Raw genomic sequence first — 22,478 nt, 5'->3', positions numbered from 1 at the left:
TCACCACAAAACGAGCATCGAGCCCTGCTCCGTGGGCGCGGTTGCCGGTGTCGGCACGGGCCCGGCTCCCCGGGATGCGGGATGGAGCCCGTTGGCACCTACGTTTCCTCGCCACACAAGTCTTTCTGCCTGCCTCCGTCTGGCCTTTGGTATTACTCGCCCCCTCCCCTTGCCGAAGTTCAGAACTGTTTACTCCAGCCCGGATCTCTGAAGTTCAAATGTACATGTGCTTCCCCCTCCGCTGAGTGACAGCTACAATGGAAATGTCTCGTTCGCTCCTGGTTTGCATATAATTACACCGGAGATGCAATATGTTTATGGCAGGAGAAAAACTACTTGTCTTTACGCTTGTTAAGGATATTCATTTAACCGCGATACAGCGCGGCTTAAAAGCTCTTTAAGGGTGGATGGAATATTCCCCTCGTCGCCGGCTCGCAGCTATGCGCGAGGGGACTTCTGCAGCTGTTATCCCGGGCTCGTTCTGCCTTTTCCTTGCATCCTCGGTGTAAGGGACGAGGGAAATCCACGGTGCCACCGCCCTGCCCCTCCTGGGACCGCAGCTGAAACTTCACCTGCCCCTGCCCTGCTGCGAAATCTGCCATAAAGAGGGGGCACCGACTGGGGCCCGCGTTTTCCTCCCGCGCTGAAGAGCCCAGACCTTGCGGTCTTCTCCCTGGCAAGGCTCTCCGGGCCGGGCCGGGGCGCTGGGACGGAGCAGTGTTAAGCTCCGGGAGTTCCCGCGCCAGCGCAGCACAGCACAGCAGGGAGCCTGGCAGAGAGGTCCGGGCGGGCTCGGGGCACTGGGGGACCCGCAACGCTTTCCAGGGGTTTTACATTTCTTTGTAGCTCTTAAGTTCCAAAACGCTCAAAGGCAAAACAAAACCAAAACCAAACCAAAATTAATTAAAAAAAAAAAAAAAGGGGGGGGGGAGAAAGTGTGAGAATTACACAATATTTGTTCTCGGCGTAAAGGAGGGGGTCTTTGTCTGCCCCTCGCTTTGAGAACACGGAGGGAAAAGGGAGCCTGGAGACTACTTTTCCGGTTACGGTCGTTTGCACGTTTGCAATTGAGATTTTAAATGGACGAGATGCGTGGTACCCCGACTTCTGGAAAATAAATTTTAATTAGGACAAAAATCCTGCCGAATAAAAATGGAAATTACTGAAGTGATAAACTACAAAATATATATAGTGTGTGTGTATGTGTGTATATATACACATATATTCTGAAAGCTCAGCAAGGGGAAAATAAACATAGGCTATACGGACAATGCCTTAAAAAAATAAACAAAAGAAACTCGTTTTATACAATTTTTGCTTCCCGAACTGGGAAATTCCAGTCAGGAAGGGATGGGGTGTAAAGAGTGACAGTATACCAGTGCGAATGCTGCCGGGTGCACACACCCAGGCAAAGTTGGTAGAGTAGAAGTGGGAAACATATAAAAAGAGATTTATAGGGTAATTGGCCGAGCGGCAGGTACACAGCTGCAAGGCAGGCTGTGGCCACCAAACCCTCCCGAAACGGGGAATCCTCGTCCAAAGCTACGATCGCTTCGTTTTACATTCCAGACCCTCGGGATGCTTTTCCCAAAGCCCCGTGGTCCCGCCGTTGCCGACGCGGCGAGATTTTTTAAGGCGAAAACCAAGTTTAATTTAATTTTATTTTAAGCTTCTGCCGCCGTGGAGCCACACTCGCTCCTTCTCTCCGAGCCGGAGGGTTTCCCAGCCCACACGCACGCCTCCCGGCCGGAGCGGCCGCGGCCTCGCGTGGCGTGGGCACCTGGGCGGGCAGCACGGCTCCGCCACCGCCACGGCCACCGCCACCAGCCCGGCCCCGGCGCGTCCCACCCACTGGGGACACAATGCCACACGTGAGGCCTCTGCACAAGCAGGGGTCAGTCGCCCTCGGTCGCCCCAGGTCGGCGACTTCAGAGGCGCTCCCCTCCCCGGCGCTCAGCTGACGGGAATAATAATTGAATTTCCCACCCCGCCTTCCCCCCCCCCCCCCCCCCCCCATTTTAAAATTTATTTATTTAATTTAAAAAAAAAAAAAAAAACTGGGGGGTTGGTTGTTGTCGAGAAAACCGAACGGGTGCGGGAGGTAATTTATGACCCGCCGCAGCCCCCCGGAGAGAGGCAGGTAGAGCCTCAGCTAATCAAGGGCGTTGCGCGGACTCTCCCCGCCGCCGCGGGCCGTAGGTCTGTGGCCGGGTATCCCGGGCCCTGTCCCGGCTTTCCCGGCCCGGGTTCCCGGACGAGCCGCGGGAAGGGCTGCCATCCTGCCGGGTCTCCCGCGTCCCGCGGAACAGCCGCGGAGTGCAACGGGGACAGCGAGAAGGCGGCCCCGACCGTCCCCGGTGGGTGCCCCCCAGGGCGGGTCCCCGCGCCCCCGCCTCCTGCTCTGCTGCGATCGTGCACCAACGGCAGCGGCGGACTCACCTTCCAACTTTAGGAGTGCTCGTGACGGCTGTGGCCTGGGAAATTTGAGTGTTTGACGGGCACCGGTGTTATCTCTCGGAGAGATTTTATATCGGTGGGGTTTTTTTCACCCCTTTCTTTTTTTTTCTCGCTCTCTCTTTTTTTTTTTTTTTTTTTTTTTTTTTTTTTTTTTTTTTTTTCTTTTACTCACTCTCTGCAAACCTTAAAATAAAGAAGACGAAGCCTTTCGCGGGGCTGATTGGGGGGAGGAATGTGAAAGAGCCGCGGTTATAAAGCGCTGCTTGAAGCGGGCTCTCAATGCGTCTCTGAACTTGATCAGATTTTACGTTTCCTGCAGAGAGCCGGCGGCGAGCCTGAGACCTGCCCAATAGCCAGACTTGGGGGCTCAGCAAACCTCAGGATATTACAATTACAGCAATCTTTCTTTCTGCCTTTTATTTCCACTCTTGCTCCCCATAGTTCTTTGCAAATGCTTTCCAGAACAGAAAATGAGTGGATTTATAACGCTGCCTGCAACTGATAATTATTCCAAGGCAAAACGTTTCCCTTGCAAAGTAAAATAATAGTAATAATAATAATAATAAAATAAGGGAACGAGAGGAAGAAAGAGAAAGGAAAGAAAGGAAGAAAGAAAAATTAAGAAAGGAAGAGAAAGAAAGGAAGAAAGAAAAATGAAGAAAATGAAGAAAGGAAGAAAGAAAAGGAAAGAAAGAATAAACGAGAACAAGGGAAAAAAAAAAAAAAGAAAGAAAAAATTAAAAAAAAAAAAAAAAAAAAAAAAAAGGGCAGCTGGGAGCTGCCGTGCCGGGCGCTGCTCGGCCGCGATCACGGGTCAGCAGGGGGGTGGGCGACGGAGCGAGGGAGGAAAGGGGGCTGAACTCGGCCGGCGGGGTGAACCCCGGCCCGATCAAGCTGCGCACCGAGGCTGAGAGGCGTGAGCGGGCTCTCCACGCACGGTGCGGGCGGTTCTGCTCTCCTGGTTAATTAGGAAAGATAAAAATCAATAGAAAAATAAAACAAACTTATAAACTATATATGATTTTATATATATATATGTATGTATACATAAACTGTAAACAGTCTCGGCTTTTTTGTTTTGTTTCGGTTTTTTAAATTAAATTTTATTTTTGAATGAACGCGGCGGCTTTGCAGCGGGGCTTCACGCCTCCCCGCCGCGCCGCCTAGGGCGAGCATCCCGCACGGCGTGGGGCGGCGCTGGCAGAGCACGGGCGGCTGGACGCTGCGGGACTCACGGGGCGGGGGCGCCAGCGGCGGGGACAGCGCACACGGAGCCGGGGGACACAGGCCGGACACAGGCGGAGACGCGGGCCGGGCGCGCAGGGCCGCCCCACGCGCGGGGCTCCGCGGGGCTCCCGCCGCCCCCGGCCCGCCCGGGCCCCCGCGGCCACCCCCGCTCTACCTGCGGGGCACGCGCGCCCAATCAGCGGCCGCGGCGGCGCGGGCCGCGTGCCAATCAAGCGCGGCGCCGCCAATGGGGCGGCGGGCGGCTGGTCAGGTGACCGGCGGCGCGCGGCTCCCCATTGGCGCGGCGCGGCCTGGCCCCGGAGTTGGTTTATGTGCGAGGCGCGGACGGGCGCGCCGTCAGTGCCCCGACGGCGCAGAGCGGGAGTGCGGCCGCGCTGCGCCTCTTCGCCCTGCTGCGCCGCCCTGCCCGGCCCGGCGCGGGGGGCGGGTGGCTGGTGGCTGTTTCGGGGCTGGTTGTTTAGGGTTTTGTGGATTTTTTTTTTTTTTTTTTTTTTTTTTTTTTTTTTTTTTTTTTTTTTTTTTTGTGTCGGCCGGGGGCTGCTCGCCTCGCTTGCCGCCCGCAGCCGGGGCCGCGCCTGCCCGCAGCGGGGGGCGGGGTGGGGGTGCGTTTTGGGGTGGTTTTGTACTTTTTTGGCGGCGGGCGGGCGGGAGGAGGGAGGGGGGCGGGCAGGCTCCTGCCGCGCCGACGGCCCCGCGCCCATGACGATGTTGCTGGACGGAGGGCCGCAGTTCCCGGCGCTGGGGGTGGGCGGCTTCGCGGCGCCCCGCCACCACGAGATGCCGGGTCGCGACGCCGGCGGCGGCGGCATGGGGCTGGGCCCTTTCGGGGATTCCTCGCACGCCGCCGCCTTCAAGCTGAACGCGGCTCCGCACGACCTCGCCGCCGGGCAGAGCTCGGCATTCACGCCGCAGGCGCCGGGCTATGCCAGCGCCCTGGGCCACCACCACCATCACCACCACCACGCCGGCCAGGTGCCCTCCTACGGAGGGGCCGCCGCCTTCAATTCCACCCGCGACTTTCTGTTCCGCAACCGCGGCTCCGGCATCGCGGAAGCCGCCTCCGGCACAGCGCAACACGGGCTCTTCGGCGGCTCCCCCGGCGGCTTGCACGGCCCCGGCGGCATCCCGGACACCCCGGGCTACCTGCTCTTCCCGGGGCTGCACGAGCAGAGCCCGAGCCACGCGTCCCCCAACGGGCATGTGGACAACGGGCAGATGCACCTGGGGCTGCGCGGGGACCTCTTCGGGCGGCCGGATCCCTACCGGGCCGTCTCCAGCCCCCGCACGGACCCTTATGCCGGCGCCCAGTTCCACAACTACAATCACATGAATATGAATATGGGCATGAACGTGGCGGCCCATCACCACCACCACCACCACGGCCCCGGCGCTTTCTTTCGGTACATGCGCCAGCCCATCAAGCAAGAATTGTCCTGCAAGTGGCTCGACGAGAGCCAGCTCAGCCGGCCCAAGAAGAGCTGCGACAGGACTTTCAGCACCATGCACGAGCTGGTGACCCATGTCACCATGGAGCATGTCGGAGGGCCGGAGCAGAACAACCACATCTGCTACTGGGACGAGTGTCCGCGGGAAGGCAAGTCCTTCAAGGCGAAATACAAACTGGTGAACCACATTCGGGTGCACACGGGGGAGAAGCCCTTCCCCTGCCCTTTCCCGGGCTGCGGCAAGATCTTTGCCCGCTCCGAGAACCTCAAGATTCACAAGCGGACGCACACAGGTAAGGCCCGTGTCCGTGTGTTGCCCCACCCGGGATGCGGGGCTCCGGGGCTGCGGGGACGGGCTGGGCCGGCGGCTGCCGCCGCGCGAGGTGCACAGCGTTGCCTCCACTCTCGGCCTCCTGAGCGCCTCCGCGGAGGGAACCGTAGAAATGCTAATGAAATCTCATTTTCGGTGACCTCTGCTCCTTTTTTATTTTTATTTTTGGCCTGACTGACGAAAATCTTAATTAAATGGGCGATACTTTTGTCAAAGTATTTTTATTAGCAACCCTGACTTGGCTTCAGCCCTCCTGCAGGGTGGAGGGAAGAAAGGGGGAAGGCTGGAAGTAAATGTACTTTTGGCTTGAATCCTCGAGTAGGTCTTGTAAAGGTGTCCGAGCCGCTGAATTTCTCGGGTCGTCTCCTTCCCCAAGCTCTCCCAGCTGCCTTCCCTGCTGGAGCCCAGCGCGGGCCTGGCGGGAGGTGAGTCAGAAGTAATAAAGGCTGATCCAATTTTATCCAACATGTAACAAATCTTGCTGTCCAGCTTTTCCCTTCTTCATTTGTTTTGGTGCTTGTGCATCCCTAAGGTGGGGTGAGCTGGGCGGACCTCCTGGGTGGAGGCGGGTGGGGATGGAGAGGGGAATGGTCCTTCTTCACCGTCTCTTAAATTTCACAGGTGAGAAGCCTTTCAAGTGCGAGTTTGAGGGCTGCGACAGGCGTTTCGCCAACAGCAGTGACAGGAAGAAACACATGCACGTCCACACCTCGGACAAGCCCTACATCTGCAAGGTGTGCGACAAATCCTACACCCACCCCAGCTCACTTAGGAAACACATGAAGGTAAATCACCCCAGTGCTCCAGCCCTTTCCTCCCTGAGCAGTGATGTTCCATCGCTGGTGTGCTCAGGGCTCATTCCCCCAGACCCCAGAGCAGGGCAGAGCGGAGCTCCATGTTCCCAGCGCGGCCCGAATGATCCCCGGTGTCTAGGCTGTGGCTGGAGCACAGCCCGGGGAAATGGCGCAGTTTCTTTTTGTGCTCCCACTGGTGCGAGCACTGCCCGGCTTGCAGAGCGTGGCTCAGTGTGGGAAGGCTGTGCAAGTGCAGCCTGGCCTGTGGCTGCAGCCCTTCGTGCTGGGATGCTGCAGGCCTCCTGACCAGGACGCTGCAGCGGAGTGTCCGGGGGCCACGGCAGGCGTTTGTCGCCGGTGCTCAGTGGCCGGCTGGGCATGAAGTGCCTGATGGCCAGGCATGAAGTGCCTGGTAGCCGGGCAGGGCTGAGCCGCTGCTCCACAGTGACCCTCCTGCTCGGAGGAGCGGCCCAGCCTGGCACAGCGGGGTGGCAGAGGCCCCGAGCTCGCTCCCATCTTTGCCTCTTGGTTTTAGGTGCACGAATCCCAGGGGTCGGACTCTTCCCCTGCAGCCAGTTCGGGGTACGAGTCCTCCACCCCCCCTGCGGTGGGCTCCGCTGGCAGTAAGGACTCCACTAAAACGCCGCCGGCCGCCCTTCAGAGTAACCCCGGCCACAACCCTGGACTGCCCCCCAATTTTAATGAGTGGTATGTGTGAAGGCAGCTGCTGCCCAGCCACAGACTGGACCAAATGCATTGCGAACGAGAAAAACAAAACAAAAAAACATGAACCAAGCCAACTGCAGCTCGCTCCCACGGAAATGGAGTTTCCACGCTGACGACTGCATAGGGCTACACCTACTTAACTTCCAGGATCTGTAGGGGGGTCTTTTATTATATTATAATTATTACTATTATTTTGCAAGCCCAGACGCTGGACTAGCCATGTCCTTTTCTCAGGATTAGAGTTTTTTTTGTTGTAATTTTTTTTTCAGATGCAATCGTTTCTTTGGTTCCCCACCCCCCCCCCTTGCCCGAGTCTCTCTTCCTCCAGTTCCCTACTAGTTTTTTATTCTTACTTTGTTTTGTTTTTCTTTCTTTCGATGGGATGTTGATATGGGGATAAAAATTCGCCTTAGTGGTGATTGTTTAAACTTACAGTCTTAAACTGTGCCAAAGTCCTGTTATGTCTTGAACTTTCCTTTCTAGCTCTCCTGCTTCTTTCTCTTCTCTTTCTCCTCCTCTCTCCAAGCATTACACTTGTGAATGTATTCTCGTCTGATGGGGTCGGTCAGTATTTTTCAGGATGGGGATGTGGTGTTTATTCTGCCGAGATTGTGACGTTTAGTATAACAGTTGCCTTTTTGTAATAACTTTTTTTGTAAATACATACCCATGATGCCATATTTATCGTTCGTAATTTAATTATTGATACAAAGTGCCGGGAACTGAACAATATTTATGGGGGATAAAAAATTGTTTTCTAACAAAAATACAAACAAACAAAAATGTCCAACTCTGTACAGCTTTTGGTTATAACTGCTTTAGCATTAAAAGTTTATTGTTTTGGAAAGAGCCGGTTTTGACCTCCTCCGGGGTACGGGGCAGCCGCGGGTCCCGTCGCGGGCCCGGTTGGCGCTGCCACCCGGCTTTGGCCGTTGTTTTCGGGCCGGCGCTGCCGGGCGAAGCCCCCTGCTCGCCGCCGCTCTCTCTCCTGTCCCTTTGTCCCCGCCCTCCACCGCCCAGCGGCTTCGCTCCCCGCTGGCTTCCCGAGCGGCCCGAGGTCGGGGCACGGCGCCGGCGAGGTGGAGCAGAGCCGGGGGCAGCGGGGTCGCCTCACGGGGAGGTCCCGACGGTGAGTACCGGGCCGGGCGGCGCCGCGGCCGCCGCGCCTGCGGGCAGCGCGGCCGTGGGGCCGGGCAATCGTGCCGGAGCGGCCCGCCGACCCGGGGCTGCTTGCCGGGGGGGCCCGGGGTGACCTCGCGGCGGGCAGGACTTGTCTCCGTTGTCGTGTGGTATGTTTTGTTTTTATTCCTGACTACTAGGATGCGGAGAAGCCTCTCCGTCTTCAGGAGAGAAAAGGGATCGAGATGAAACATCTCCCCCGAAAAACTACTCGGCGTTACACAGGAGCCCCAAGCAACCAGGGCGACGGAGGAAACCGCCGCTCCCCGGCACATAGTGGTGCGACCGGAAGGCACCGGTTGTCCTGCGGGCCGGCCGGGGCTGCGGCGGGAGCGCCGACGGCCTCGTTCCCGGGCGGAGCGCGGCCGCGCTGCTCCGCATCCTCATCGGCAGTAGGGACTTGCCGCGGGCTGACCGCAGCCCCGGGGGCAGGCAGGGACCCTCACGACGGCCGCCGCACCCGCGCTGACCGGGGGAGACTCAGACCGGCCCGTCTCGAACTTGACTGGGGGCACAGTGGAAGGACGGAGGGGTGGCCCATCCCCTCCTGTTGCCGCAGGGGCCACTCGGGCGAGCAACTCGCGGAACCTTGCATGCTTTGAAATTTACATTTGAACACAAATTTACCCTCTCCTTCCTGCAAAGGTAGGGGAAAAAAAAAAAAAACGTTTCTCGAGCACAAAAGGACAGGAGAAAGATGGGTTGCAGTCTCTGCGGCTGCACAGCTAAAACAAGAAGTCCCCCGAGCTCCCCACTGGGCCCTTAAAATAGTTCCCTTCGCGGTGTCCCGGCTAGACACGGATCTCTGCTTCTGTTTTGCTGTGAAGTCTTTTTCTCTCGCTGTGTGCAGAGCCCAGCCCGGGGCTGGACGCGGAGCGCTGCCGGCCCGGGTCCGGCCCGGGGGCCATGCACCGCGGCAGGTGAGGAGCAGCGGAGCCGTCGGGTTTTCCTCGGACACACACCTGCGTCGTGTCTGCATTGCTCCGGACCGCGCCAGGCTTGGAAAAGTTGCCGGTAGGCTCGGTTTCGTTACTGCTTTGCTCGGAGCCGGGGAGGCGCGGGGCGCGCAGGGCTCTACAGCAGCGCCTCGGGACGGGTCCTGCCGCTGTCGGGCCCCGAAACGCCGTCCCAGCCTCTACTGTGGCTGGGGTTGCCCGGCTTGGGGACCCGTGGCCGGAAGGATGTAGCATCTCCGACCCTGGAGTAGTGGCCCCATTGAAGAATCAGTGCGGGGACCCTTTCCGGCCCCACAGTGGCTCTGGCTGGTGCCCGGGGCTTCGGCCCATGCTGGCAAAAGCTGCCCTCCTGCCTGCCCCCGCAGGTGCTTCCTAAAACTAGCAGTACTGTCCCTGCCATTTTTATGCTTAAAACCAGCATCCTGGCTCATATGGCTTCCCTGGGGTCACAGCTGTTCCCCCACCCTCAGGCCTCTCCATCCATAAGGGGCTTGCAGCCAGTTTGGGGAAGAGTGGAGCAAACTGTTGACTGCACCCCACTGAGGTCCCGGATCCCCCTAGGTCATTCTGCAGCCCTCCAAAAACGGGGCATGGATTGGACAGGTGGAGCATATTTATGTGTGCGTATGGTATGGTATGAAGCAGTGGATTTGGAATGGGTATAAAAAGGTCTGGGGACCTGCTTGGCTCTAAAATGCTTGCAAAGCACTGGGTTCAGCGCCATGCAATGGAGCAGAAGGGCCATGCCCCCCGAGCCTGGTACAGAGTGCTGGTGGGTGCTGCTGCCAGAACCTCTGCCCCTCCAGCTGCTGCTGGCTCTGAGACGTGGCAGTGAAGGCCAGAGAAGGGCTGTCTCACCCTGCAGCTGAGTCCTCTGTTTTCAAAGACAAGTAAGAAGGGTTTTTCTGTAAAAAGGTAAAAAGTCCCTGTTCCTCACCCTTGCCAGTTGCAGGGAGATACGGAGAGTTCTGGAATGGGAAAGATCCTCTTTCCTGGATATCTTACGCTGGTTTTGTGAGCTGGGGAGAGACAGCTCATGATTTTCAAAGCCAGGACAAAAACATTACAGAGCTGACTGAGGCAGGACAGTACTCAGCTTCTAGTATGTCATGACAAATGGGACTTGTGTCACACCTCAAAAGAGTCCCAGGACTTTTCACAAACAGGACATTCTTTGCTGTCCTCTCCTATACTGGCAGTTCTCTTGAGGTTGCTGTGCTTGCTTATATGAGCAGGATTAGGTGGATTTGTCCCCAGATAAACAAAACTCGGCTTGGTTTTCTTAAAGGGGTGATGTTGATTCATTGTGCTATAACGCATCTAAGCAGAGGCAGGCGATGAACTGAAGCCATTCCGTCTCTGCCATGCTTTATGAGCCATGAATATTTTGATTCCTTCGGTGTCATTGTTTTTACATATCTGTCCCTGTGTCTAGTGTAATCCTCTGAAAAAAAATCTTGTTTTCAAGCACTGTGCCTGCCATTAGCACGTAGTGGTTGCACACTTTTCTAAAGGCAGAGTCCTGAAGGCATTTTGATCAGGTTGTATTCAAGTGTCTTGGCCATACAGCACCAGGAACTAACTTTCTGTAATGAATCTGTATACTGTAAAGCTCCAAAGCAGTGAATAGGGTGTAGTATTATGTGTTTGCATTTTATTTTTTTTAATATAATGTTCTCAGATTAAAAGCATCACATACTAACACAATTTTTTTTAACTGAGCATAACTTAGATAACTGTTTGCTGAAGCATTCCTGTTATTTATGCTTGTTACTGTGATCATCTATAAGGAAAGTATTTCTGCAGAGATGCAGTCCTGGTTTGGAGAGGTGAAACTCCAGAGAAAGCTTGTATTCTTTGAGAAATCTAATTTTATAATGGAGCATGCAGAAGGAGATAGTTTGTATTGTAGTGACTAATCTGTAGATACCCTGAACTAAGACATTTAGTTAACCTTTCTATGATGTTTATATGGGATAAAAATACAACCTCTTTTGCTAGTGCCTGCTCACCTGAACATGACTGCAGGCAATAAAAATGTTTTTATAAGAGCTTACTGTGCTGAGTGAGAGGGGCAAAGCAAGGAACTGCCGTGTAGACATGATAGGAGATGGTTTAGGATGGCTTTACGTACCTCCGTTCTGTTCTAGTCGCGGAAAACTCCCCTGCAGAATCTGGGGGAGGCAGTTGTCAAAAGAGGCACAGATACATGTTAATATTAAGATGCTAATTTTATTCTCAGTAAAGAAGGTTGTGTGCTGCTTAGGTTTTATTTTAGCTGATACTTTGATAATGTTTATCAATTTCAAATGTTTGTGTGAAAAGAAACTTTAATAAAAACTGGGGGGAAAAAAAAAAAAGAGTTTAGCTGAATGATTTTGCTTTGGCAACTTGTTCAAGAGTGGCAGCTTTGAAATTGTCAAGCCTTGACTTTGAAATGAGTGATACATGGAGTTTCTTTTGAGGGAGACCCGGACTGCAGATTGGGGATTCATTCCTGTGCATGCTGGGCAAGGTATGCTGACCTGGGAGAGGGAAAAGTCCCTGATGGTGCTGCTGACTGGGAAGAGACTGGGGAAGCTGGAGAGCTTAATGTCTGAGGATTGTAAAGAATATATGCAGAATACGGCTATTCCTTTGTTTTTACTGTTTTTCAGAGCATGGTATAATCCAGTCTAGGCCTGTGGGTGTTCCTCAGCTACAAAATGGCTCCTGGCTGGTTTCTGGGCAGCGGCATGGCAGAGCGAGGGGCTGGCACAGGTCCCCGAGCCTTCCCTGGGGACAGTGCCCCACCTGGCCTCCAGCACCTCTGTCCTGTTCTGCCAGAAACTGCTCTGTGCCAGGAGAGATGTGAAACCTTGTTAGGGTTTGTAAGGGGGAAGAGTGTTTTTCTCTGCAGCCTGTGTGGAGTCTGTGCCCAGGCAGGTGTGAGATGTCCCCACTCCCTGTGCTGCAGATTGTGGGTTTGGAGCAGAAAGAGATCTTGTGCTTTATTCACAGCCTGATGTGCAGCCTTTAGCTGGCAGGGTCACAGAAGGGTAGAAAATATCAGGATTTTGGTTTCTACTGGCCATGGGCTTGCTGCATTTGTGTGCCACAGAGAATAACCACTTTAGAAAACACAGTTCCATCTGGAAAGGCTAGAGAGGCAGGGCATTAGCATACAGTCTTTGCCTGACATAAAATTAGTTACTTTTCTATACCTTCTTTAAATTTGTCCCAGCTTCAGTCAGACATTATTTCAGTGCAAAATCTGGTGTTTGTTATTTTTTAAAGTATTTTTGCCACTTTCTGTTGTTTATGTAGCATAATTCTTGGTCTGAGAAAAATGTTCTTTTTGTTCGCTTTTGTCCTTATTTTGATTTTCTTTTTTGTTTGTTTGTTTGTTTTGTTTGTTTGTTTTTGTTTTTGCCTGTGTTACTAGAATGCTGTTGGATTTAGGGTTTCCACTACTTCAGTTGTTCTTACTGAAAATAAACACTTTTTTTTTTGTTTGTTTGCATTTATTAAACCCATGGACTTGATTTCAGGGATTATTGGTAAACTCAGGAAAAAATGTAAAGCTTGTGTTGAGATTGGTGAAACTCAACTCAACTTTTCCTATAGTTAAGACTATAGGAAAAGTCTTAATTTGGACTCACATATTATCTTTGATTAAGAGAAAAAACTTAATGCAGCAGGTGATGTGACTCAAGTTTCTCTGAGTCGTGCAGAGTGCAAAGTTTGCAAGGACTGGTCTCTGGTTGCTTACTGGTGCAAGGACTCCTGGTGAGGAAGGCAGATATTCCCCAGAATACTAATTTCCCTGCAGTATTTTAATTTTTATTAGAAAGAAGATGCAGCAAGAACTTTCTGAAACTGTGAATCATGAATATTTAAAGATCGTATTCTAGGCACACTTGAAATGGACTTGCTCAATTTTACAAGTTTGTAAAAAAAAAAGAAAAAAAAAGAAAGACTTTTTTTTTTCTTTTTCTCCTATTTTTCAGAGCCTCGCTGTCCAGATTTTATTTTGCTGCCTTTTTTTTTTTTTTCCCCCGGTGACAACTTCAAGGCCAAGGGGGCACTTAACTTCCTTTAAAAAGTATGTTTTAAGTGTTTTAAGTATTTTAAAGTGAGCTTGAGTTTTTGTGTAATTTCGTGATTTTTGAGCTCGACTTATATTTTTTTAAAACTAAACTATTGCCAACATTTTAAAAAATGACAACACTGCGGCACTAAATTAAATATATAATTTTTAATCTTGACCCACAGGAGTATTCTAAAATAATACAGCAAGTGGAGTGTTTTACTTTAATGGCTTTGCAGCACTCATTTTTGTTTTTAAAACAAGATGCCAATATGTCGTTGCAATCTGCTACTTTTTTTTCCGTTTCGTTTTTGTTCTTTGCTGATGGAGAAGAAGACAGGGAAAGGACCTAAGGGGTTGAAAATAAGCCTTAAGACACTCCCTGTACCTTTGTCAGGATGCTGGGCTGAGGTTAAAAAAAAAACCCTTTCTGGTGCTCACTTTATGGTGCTGATGACTTGATTTCAGAAGACTCCTCCAATCTTTTAAAAAAATTCTGTTTGGAAATATTTTTTAAAAAAAGAGTAAGAAAAAATTTTTAGAAATTTAAACATAACCTCCTTTTTTAAACTACAAGATTACATGGAGCATTTTAAGAATTATGATTTGATAAGAACTTACTGCGTCCTGCATGGGGTCCTGCTGTGGGGCTGAGCTCTGGCAGCCTTGCCTCACAGCCGTGGTCTCGCTGTGTATTTAACATGAAACCAGAACGGACCTTGTAAGCCACATTATGATGTCTGCAGTCAGAGGACAGAGGAGAAGACTACAGAGGACTCTTCTAATAGTCCCAATTTCAGACTACGTCCACTTGATCAGCTTTATAAAAATTTATAGCTCAAAACTCCAGAAATTTGTAACACAAACTTGAGCAACTGTGGTATTAAAGCAAAGTTCTTAGTTGTTATTTATTTTTCATCCAAGACTATGGGAAAAAAAGAATATAGAACAGTAATTTATATCAGCACATTATTTTTATCACACTTATATGTCTAGATTTTGTAATTTTGCTGTAGAGTAGGAAATAGTTCCCTTCCAGATTGACAGTAAATTGCACTGAAGAAATTAAAGTGGCATAAATGCCCCCTACAAAATGTAAAATCACATATGCATTAGTGAAACATTAATGCCCTGAAAATACATTTTCTTCTTTTTGTTAGTTTTCTGGTCTTCATCTTGGCCAGTCTTTTACAAAAAAAGCTGGTTGTCAGTACAGAACCAGGACTAAATCACGCTCCATGGAGAGGCTGACGCAAGGAAGGGGCATTGGAGAAATACTGCATTTCATAAACAAAATCACTAGAGCATTAAGAGAGCAAACATGTGGTTTTATGAACATAGTTATAAATATTTGAAGCATGCAAAATGAAAATGTTACTAAATATCTGTTTTTCATTATCTTTCGATGAACATTTTCATTCTTGGAAGCATTGCTGGCTGGCTGCACAGAGCGATCACCACCCCCTCCCCAGAATGAATGATGTGTAATGTGAAAACGTGTTAAAATGCACAGTTGTTTGTAATATCTTCTACCAAAGTGGAAGACATTCTACCAAATTTGGTATTCTACTGAATCACAAAGTATTCTTGCCCAACAAACAGGCAACCATCCTGATCTGTCAGCAACTTGCTTGCTGGATGTTATGAAAAATCTGAGGATGGTTTAGAAAATATAAGATGTCACTCAGCGAGCTTGGAGTCATGTCCTGCCATCCTTTCTCTGACAAAATTCCTACAGAAGTCAACAAAAGATGCGGCTGCTGATTTTATCATTAGCAACGTATTATTTTGACGTGTCAACAAGCGTGGAAGAGTTCTGTGTGCCTCTGCGAAAGAGGTGGAAGGCTGCAGCTGGAAGTTTGGGGTGGGAGGTCGAGGATATGCCCCTTGGCAGGGCTCTCAGTGTGGGGGTGAGGCTGCACCTTTCAATAGGATGGAGGCAGGCAGCGGTGCAGTCAGGTTGTACAGTTTAGTTTGTGTGAGTGGAGGCCTGTGAGCAAGAGGAGGCCACGCTGTGCATCACTATTCCTGGTAAGGCAGGTGTCTGATTCCTCAGACTCAGCATAGGCAGCCATCTCTTGGCTTTGGTCCTCCATCCCTGCCTCCCCACCAAGCTCTGACTGTGCTGTGGATGTTATAAAATCAGGTGCCAAATTAGATACTTTTTATTGTTTTTTATGTACCAGAGAACCCATTTTATATTAGTCCCATACTTAATGTTGGCTGTGGTGAGTTTCTGGTGGAGGTGCAGCCCCGATACACTGGCATATCCACATGCACGCACACGCTGTTTACTATTCCTTCTGCAGTTGCTCTCACCAATAAATCTGCACTTGCTGTAGCCAGGATGGAAATCTTTACGACAAAGGACTTGAATGGGTAGTTTTTTATTGCTGTTATAGAGTAGAAGGCCTCAAGCTGGGGGCTACTGCATGCATGAATGCTGCCCCCCTTGGCTTGGTACTGTCTTCTGTGAGCTCTATACCAGTACCAGAGACTGTTAAGGGGAGAGGGCCCCAAGGCTGGTATTTTCCCTATTTCAATTCCTGCTCCTCTGACTGCAGCAAATCCCAAAGAAATGATGGCTGAGAAGTAAACTTGGAGAAGAGTGTAGAAGGGCAGGCTGTTGGGTAGCGTAGGGGATGCATGGGAGGGTAGCACAAAAACGTGGGAATGAGGAAAGGAGGAACAAAAGAGATGCGGGTTGGGGAAGGAGGAATAGTGGAGTGAAAAGTAGCCAGGCTGGTGCAGCAGTGAGGAGCTGCTCCTTGTCCCTGCGTGTGAATGCGTCCAGCTGAGACTTTTGCATTTGCACGCTATTCAGGCAAAGCCCTCACAAAAGTGTGTGTCTCTGAAGACGTGCATAGGGTTTGCCCTGCAGGAAGCAGCGTGTGGCGCTCGGGGTGAGGGACCTGCCATGCTCCACACTGCTGGCTCCCATGCTGCAGCCATGCAGGGTGGCTGCTGCTGGGTGCAGTGCCTGAGCACCGGTGCTGCTCCCATGCCAGGGCTTGGGGTGGGCATGGGGACTGAGTCCTGTGGTGAGGGAAGGAACGGGCTGCCGTCCTGCAGGCAGCTTCATGCCCACCAGGCTCAGGGGCAGAGGGGCCCTCAGGGAGCTGTTGTTGCCCTCCTGCTCCCCCCTGGCTCCCACTACCCTTCATTTTTGCAGGCCACAAGTGGGTGCTGCCTTGACAGAGGGACTGGGGTTGGCTTCTCAGCAGCAGGAGCGATGCTGCTGTGCTCCATCCACTTACGTCAATGCAGACCTTTCCATGGACTCCAGTCCGGGTTGGATCGAGCCTTGCCTGATTGGGGCCCTTGTGCATTTTAAAACTGTGTTAATCTATATCTGGATCCCAATGGGGGCACTCAGGATGAGTTGAGCTCAAACAATCCTTGGCAGGAGCAACAAACTGGAGTTGGCAAGGATTTTTGTCCCTTTATTGGTTACTCAGAGGAAGGAATTTACGCACCATTTTAATATATGACAACTTGAGGTCTGTCATCTTTAGCATATTAGAAAAGCCTCATTTTTAACAAATCCCAGAGCGTTTACCAGGCATGGTGCTGCAGCTGGGTTGAGACTGCGTGCTGAGGGCAGAGGCACAGGGACTGGGCTCTGTCTCTTTAGACACAGAGCAACTTCTGCTGGAAGGTCAGCCTTGTGGTGCCAGCCCCAGCCACCTGGGCTGCTAACCTCTTGTTCCTGTTTGGCCCTGGCAGCAGAGGAGGTAGGGATATTGGGGCAGAAAAAAGCAGTTGAAGTGCAGCCTGTAGAGCAAACCATGCTGAAAGCTCTTCCCAGCTAGTTAAATCTGCCTGCATGTGCTCAGCAAGTTTAGCCAGGGGTTGTTTACCAAGCTCAGAGGAGACTTGCCTGTCTGCACTAAAATCTTCAAAACATGTCCCAAAGACCCAGAGCGAGATTTTACACTCTCTCAGTCACTTTGTTCTTTCCTCTAGTGAAAAATCCAGATGGGTGCTTGTGTTGAAAACTGGTTTGCATGAAGTCACACTTTCTGCTTTATATTTCTGGATTTCTAAAGTAGAAGAATTCTAACTCATAAAGATTTTCCAAGATTATTTAGGCTTGTTGTATCAAGACCAAGAAATTAGTTCAGATAACCAGAAAATGGCTAGGAATGTTTGGGGTTTTGTGTTGTTTGAATGTTTTTGGGTTTGTTTTTTTGGGGGGAGGGTTTTGTTTGCTTTGTTTTGTGTTTTTTTTGTTTTTTGTCTTTTTTGGTTTTTTTTTTTTTTTTTTTTTGCTTTATTCTGTGTTTTTATATTTTTTTTGTTTTTTTTTTTTTTTTTTTTTTTTTTTTTTTTTTTTTTTTTTTTTTTGTTTTTTTTTTTTTTTTTTGTTTTGGAGGAGGAAAGAATTTAATTTTTTTTTTTGGGGGGGGGGTTTACCAGCATTAGTTGTATTTTTATCAACCAGCAAAGCACCTGAGTACTTGGCAAACTGTTTCCTTCAAAAACATCCCTGTAAAGAGTGTGCTGAAATAATCAACCAAAAGAATTGGTGTCCGCCTTAGACAAACAACTGTGTTTCTTGGTAATCTAATGCTGTTTTAATATCTTGCTTTTAATGCAGCTGAGAGAATGGTTTGATGGACAAGGCACTGATCCTCATGAGCCTGCGTTCAGTTGTTAGGGCTATATGTCAGAAATTATTTTTCACACACAAGTGTAGTTGGAGTGTCAGCTCCCATTAAGTATATTTGGGCCTCTGAGGTTCAGTGCTAGCACACGGTGTTTCATAACCTTTGGTTTGCTTCTGTGGCAACAAAACTAGAAGGTCTTTGGCTAACTTCTGACTACTAACATATTAAATGAGGATGAGTATTTGAGCAACATCAGTGATTTCAATTGACTCATCGATTGCTATTGCATAGCAGTTCTCATGTTTCACTTTTTTAACAAACTCATCTGCCACATCTGATGCCAGCAATTCAGTCCTTCAAACAAATGGCGTTTAATAAAGAAATCTTTTAAAATTCATTATGCACTTTGGCTTTTGTCTTTCCTTTTAATACAGTATCTGTTGCAGCCAGGATACATTCCTTGATCGTTTCTGAGACTGCAATTATTTTTATGCTTGCCCAGTGTCCTGGAGATGTGAAATGGAGCTGCCATGCTATGCTGCTGAGCCCCAAAACTCTACACAGACATTCAATTTAATTTCTTGGAACAGACTGCATTAAAGTAGTGTCATCAGTGCACACTTGTGATAAAAAGACGACATGAAGAAAGACAGTGAACTAAAAGGCCCTGTTTTGTTTTGGTTTTTTTTCTGGGAAGAAAATAGGATATCTGTCCCTTCATTTGTTTCATGGCTTCCTTGCATAGCCATTTAAATTCAGCAGAAGGCTGCAAGGGTCTAAACTTTATCCTGAGCTTTTTTTTTCAGTGGTGGAAAGGAATACAGTTAAGTGTCCCAGGGGGAATTTTATAGAAAATGCTATGTGCAATGTTATTGACTTGGGATGAGGTTGTACGTTTTTCCTTAGCGAGCCAGTAGGGAAACAAGTACAGGACTCGATGAGAGGTGTTCTGCAGGGATCCACTGCTCTGTGGCTCCAAAGACTGGCAGAAGGATAATGAGGGCTTTAACCTAAAGTGTGCCCTTGTGCCTCCATCCTGCTCCATGCCAGAGCTCTGTGATTATCTGGAGCTGGAAGAAATGACAAACTTCTTGGGTGCCACAAGAGATTGCATCAGCATTACTGATCCTTACTCCGCTCGTTACTGAAAATGCATCAAGCAGCTATTTGGGTCAGACTGCTAAATTTGTAGACACGGAGTGTCAAGAAGCCTTTTTGTCAACTTGGTACCTTTTAGTGTTATTTGTCTTTAAGTTCAAAGCAATCCTGGCCTCAGACTTGTGATATTTTCTGCCCTTTCCCCTTTCTGTTGGCTCAGACTTCTTCTCTTTGAGGTCAACATCAAAATAAAGACGTATGTTTCCTCAGCCTGACCACGGCTCTGACTCTTTAGATCAGCAATGCTATAGTCCATATGTCTTCCCATATGTCAACTGGCATTTGAAGCCAGCTTGCTCCTCTATTCTTTCAGACAAGTGTGAGAATCAGGAGTTTCTTTAATGATGGTTTCAGGCCTTAAAGCATTTGCTAAGATACTACCTATTAACATCCCTTGATGGCACCTTGAATAGAGATCAAAAGCAACTGAATTCACTCAACAAATCTGATTCTGTCAGTCAGTTTAGGGCATTGAGAGAGGGGTGGGGAGGACTCAGGAGGGCACCACGGGGAGCGCAGTTAGGAGACAGGCTTGGGAAGTCTGAGCCCTGGCTTCTGGGAGTGACAGAGCGCAGCAAACAAGTACTGCTGAATCCCTCCAGTGGTGGCTGTGCTCCAGCTGCCTGGGGTCCAAAAGCAGACCTGTGCAGCAGGGTTTGGTGGCTTTGCTCAGGGCCCTAGTGGCAGCCTTTAGAGTCTGAGCTGTGCCTGGTTTGAATGAGCGCTTTTTGGTGCTGCATTAGTACCTGCATCTATGCCTTTGGCTGAGAGACTATTCAAAACCTGTTAGTCACATAAACAAAAATCTGATAGTACAAAATATTCTTCTTGTTAATAATTACTACCAGGTTGCAATTTGTCTCATACTTTGGAGAGCTGCTAATAATGGGGATCTGTTTGCTGCTTCACCACTGGGACTGCATGAAAGGCGATGTGGAGAGATGCTGCCTGCACAGCATGATCACAGCAAGGTGGCCGCTCTTTCTGGGGGCGCAATTTGACTTTCAAACTCCCCTATTCTTAATGCTTGTCAGGAGACAATGCAAAGCCCTTGGAATATTTGGGAAAGTGTTTGCTCTGGTGGTGCATTTCTCCAAGTGACTATCGTAGAGGAAATTAGTGGGAAGCTGTAGACATTATTTCAAGCCCAAAGCCTAAAACTCAAGGCCTTGTTGGCTGGGGGGGCTGGAAAATGCAGGGTGCTCACCATAGGAAGGGTGGTGGAAGGCATTCCCAGGGGACCCTCCACAGACAGTGCTAACAAAAGTTGCTGTTTGTTTATGGGACCCAAATGTTTGAGAAGAGCTGAAAAGTGCCAGGATGTGGCCGAGTGCCGGAGGATGGTGTCATACCATTGACTGTCAAGTAAAACTTGACTCATTGGAGTCAAGGACACCATATGTCCTTAGATTTGTGCTGAAGCCTGTTGAAGTGTGAGCATGAACCTGAAGTCCAGACACAGTCTTTCTTTGGCCTCAGTGTTTTTTAACTGCAGTCATAATGTAATTTCTGCTCCCTGAGCGAAAACAGCTGCCTGCTCTGGCTGCCTGCTCTGGAGCCTCACTGCTTTCAAATCAGGTGGTTAGTCAAAACTTGGGGCAGGTAGATTGATTATTTTGAGGATGGAAAACAGAAGTTACCTTGATGCAATTATATATCTTCACCCAGAAGATGCACCAGCTCCTGGACACTGCAGTCAGCAAAATATCCAGAGTAATTTTGTGTTCCCACTCCAAGCCTCCTTCAGCCAGCTCAAAAGTGATCTCTATCTGAGACTGTCATTGGACTTATTTAAATGCATTTGGCTTTGTACTCTTATTCTCTGTCTGTATTCTTGGTCACCCACTGTTTTTCTTTTACAACCCCCACTCAGTCTATTTTGTCTCTCTTTTACATGATGATACTCAGCCAAATTTGTCTTCACCACAGTCATTTTTAGTATGAATCCATATCTGCCTTTTTAGGGGGTAGTAACGATGGTGATGTATGCTTGTGGTTGCAGCAGAAGCTGCTATTGAGTTGGACAAAATAGGATGAATGCTGTATAAAAGCCTTCAGAGAGCTGTGAAATCTCCATCCTCTCTTCTTGTTCTCCTGGGAACACTTGCACAAAGAGTATTTTTAATGTGAAGCAAAAGGGATTCTGACGAATACTCATTAACATTTTGTTTCTGCAAAGATACATGATTATCACAAGGCTGCAAGGGACATGTATTCAGTAAAGCTCTTAGATGTATGCTTAGTTTTATATATATGCCTAGATCTTCCTGATGGCCCCTGCTTTGCTGAATAGACTTATTCACCAAGACTAAACCAGGTATTTGATGGAGCTGATTTGTACTGCTCAGGTATGATGCAGGTCTCCAACCTCACTGCATAATAATGCTCTCTGAGCAGTGAATCCTCTCATACAAGTGTTGCAGTGGATTGGTTGAATGACACACCCACAAATCATTTTAATCATTATTGTGAACAACAAACCATAAGAGCAGAATTCAGCCAAAGACGTTGGAAGGGGAAGGAAGAAACATCAGAGCCATCATATGCTGTAGCTTGTTTGCTTCATGTGCCTTTGTAGTGGGAGCCCAGATGGAAAACATCCGGCAAAGGTACTGCTTCTGCATTGCCACTTTGGAAGCTCCAATCCCATGAATAAAGATCTGATACGGGCTGCAGTCTTTGTCAGACACTGGCTATATCCCTCAGGGCATGTGCAGACAGCCCCATTTCCTGCTGCCTGTTCCAAGCTGGTTAAACCCAGAATAGCCTTTGTCAGGAATACTTACTGTAGTAGCATGGTGGTGAGTCTCAGCTACTTACCTTGTCTGAAAACAGAAGAAAGTCTGTCTGTCTGTGCTTCTTCCTGCAGACATGCCACAGATACTATTTGCTGCTCTGAACGCCCTGTGGAAGGTGGAGTGCTGGGCTTGCTTGGCTTGTGTCATTAGACACTGCCCTAGATTCACTTACTAGTAAAGATTTCTCATTTGTGCAAAAGAGGAACATGTTTTGGCAGGCACAATACACAGCAGAAGTAAAGCAGACAAAAGGGTTTCCAGGCTTGCTGGAGTTCTCATATCTTGTCACAGGGGGAACCATACACTCATTTTTCATGAGGTCCCCATTCTTCCAGTGGTTGTAATCCACTTTCTGTGCTTCTTTCCATATGAAACATTTGGTTCCTCTTAGCAGTTGTTTGGGTGGAATAATGAAGTCTGAGAGTTGGAAACAAACAAACAAAAAAGTCCCCCCAAAAAGATGGCATGGTCCTAGCAATTTCTTTTGTGAAAATGAAATGTCCTGAAGATGTTTTGTATAGCTGAGTGTCATTTTGAGTCACTTGAAGCACACTGAAGCTTTCACACGATGTCACTGGGAACTGCAGTTTCTGTCACTGTGCAATGGATGGTTTGCTAAGAGGTTCATTAATGTAATACTTCTAAATACTGCTGCAGCCTCAAGGTGTGATCCAGTTCGGACCCAAAAGCCCAGGTGTCTCTCCTGG

At 49.4% G+C, this 22,478-nt stretch overlaps 1 protein-coding gene across 1 annotated transcript; it reads left to right on the top strand.

Annotated features, from left to right (window-relative positions):
* The first annotated feature begins 4,404 nt into the window (after window positions 1-4,404).
* Window positions 4,405-7,065, top strand: ZIC3 (Zic family member 3). Its single transcript, XM_040090419.2, has 3 exons — window positions 4,405-5,443; window positions 6,103-6,266; window positions 6,811-7,065. Exons 1-3 carry the CDS (start codon window positions 4,405-4,407, stop codon window positions 6,991-6,993), a joined length of 1,386 nt encoding a protein of 461 aa, XP_039946353.1. The 3' UTR covers window positions 6,994-7,065.
* Window positions 7,066-22,478: the final 15,413 nt, after the last annotated feature.

Source organism: Hirundo rustica, chromosome Z (assembly GCF_015227805.2).
Source record: "Hirundo rustica isolate bHirRus1 chromosome Z, bHirRus1.pri.v3, whole genome shotgun sequence".
In the NCBI taxonomy this organism is placed as follows: domain Eukaryota; kingdom Metazoa; phylum Chordata; class Aves; order Passeriformes; family Hirundinidae; genus Hirundo; species Hirundo rustica.
This window is presented reverse-complemented; position numbering and strand designations above follow the sequence as displayed.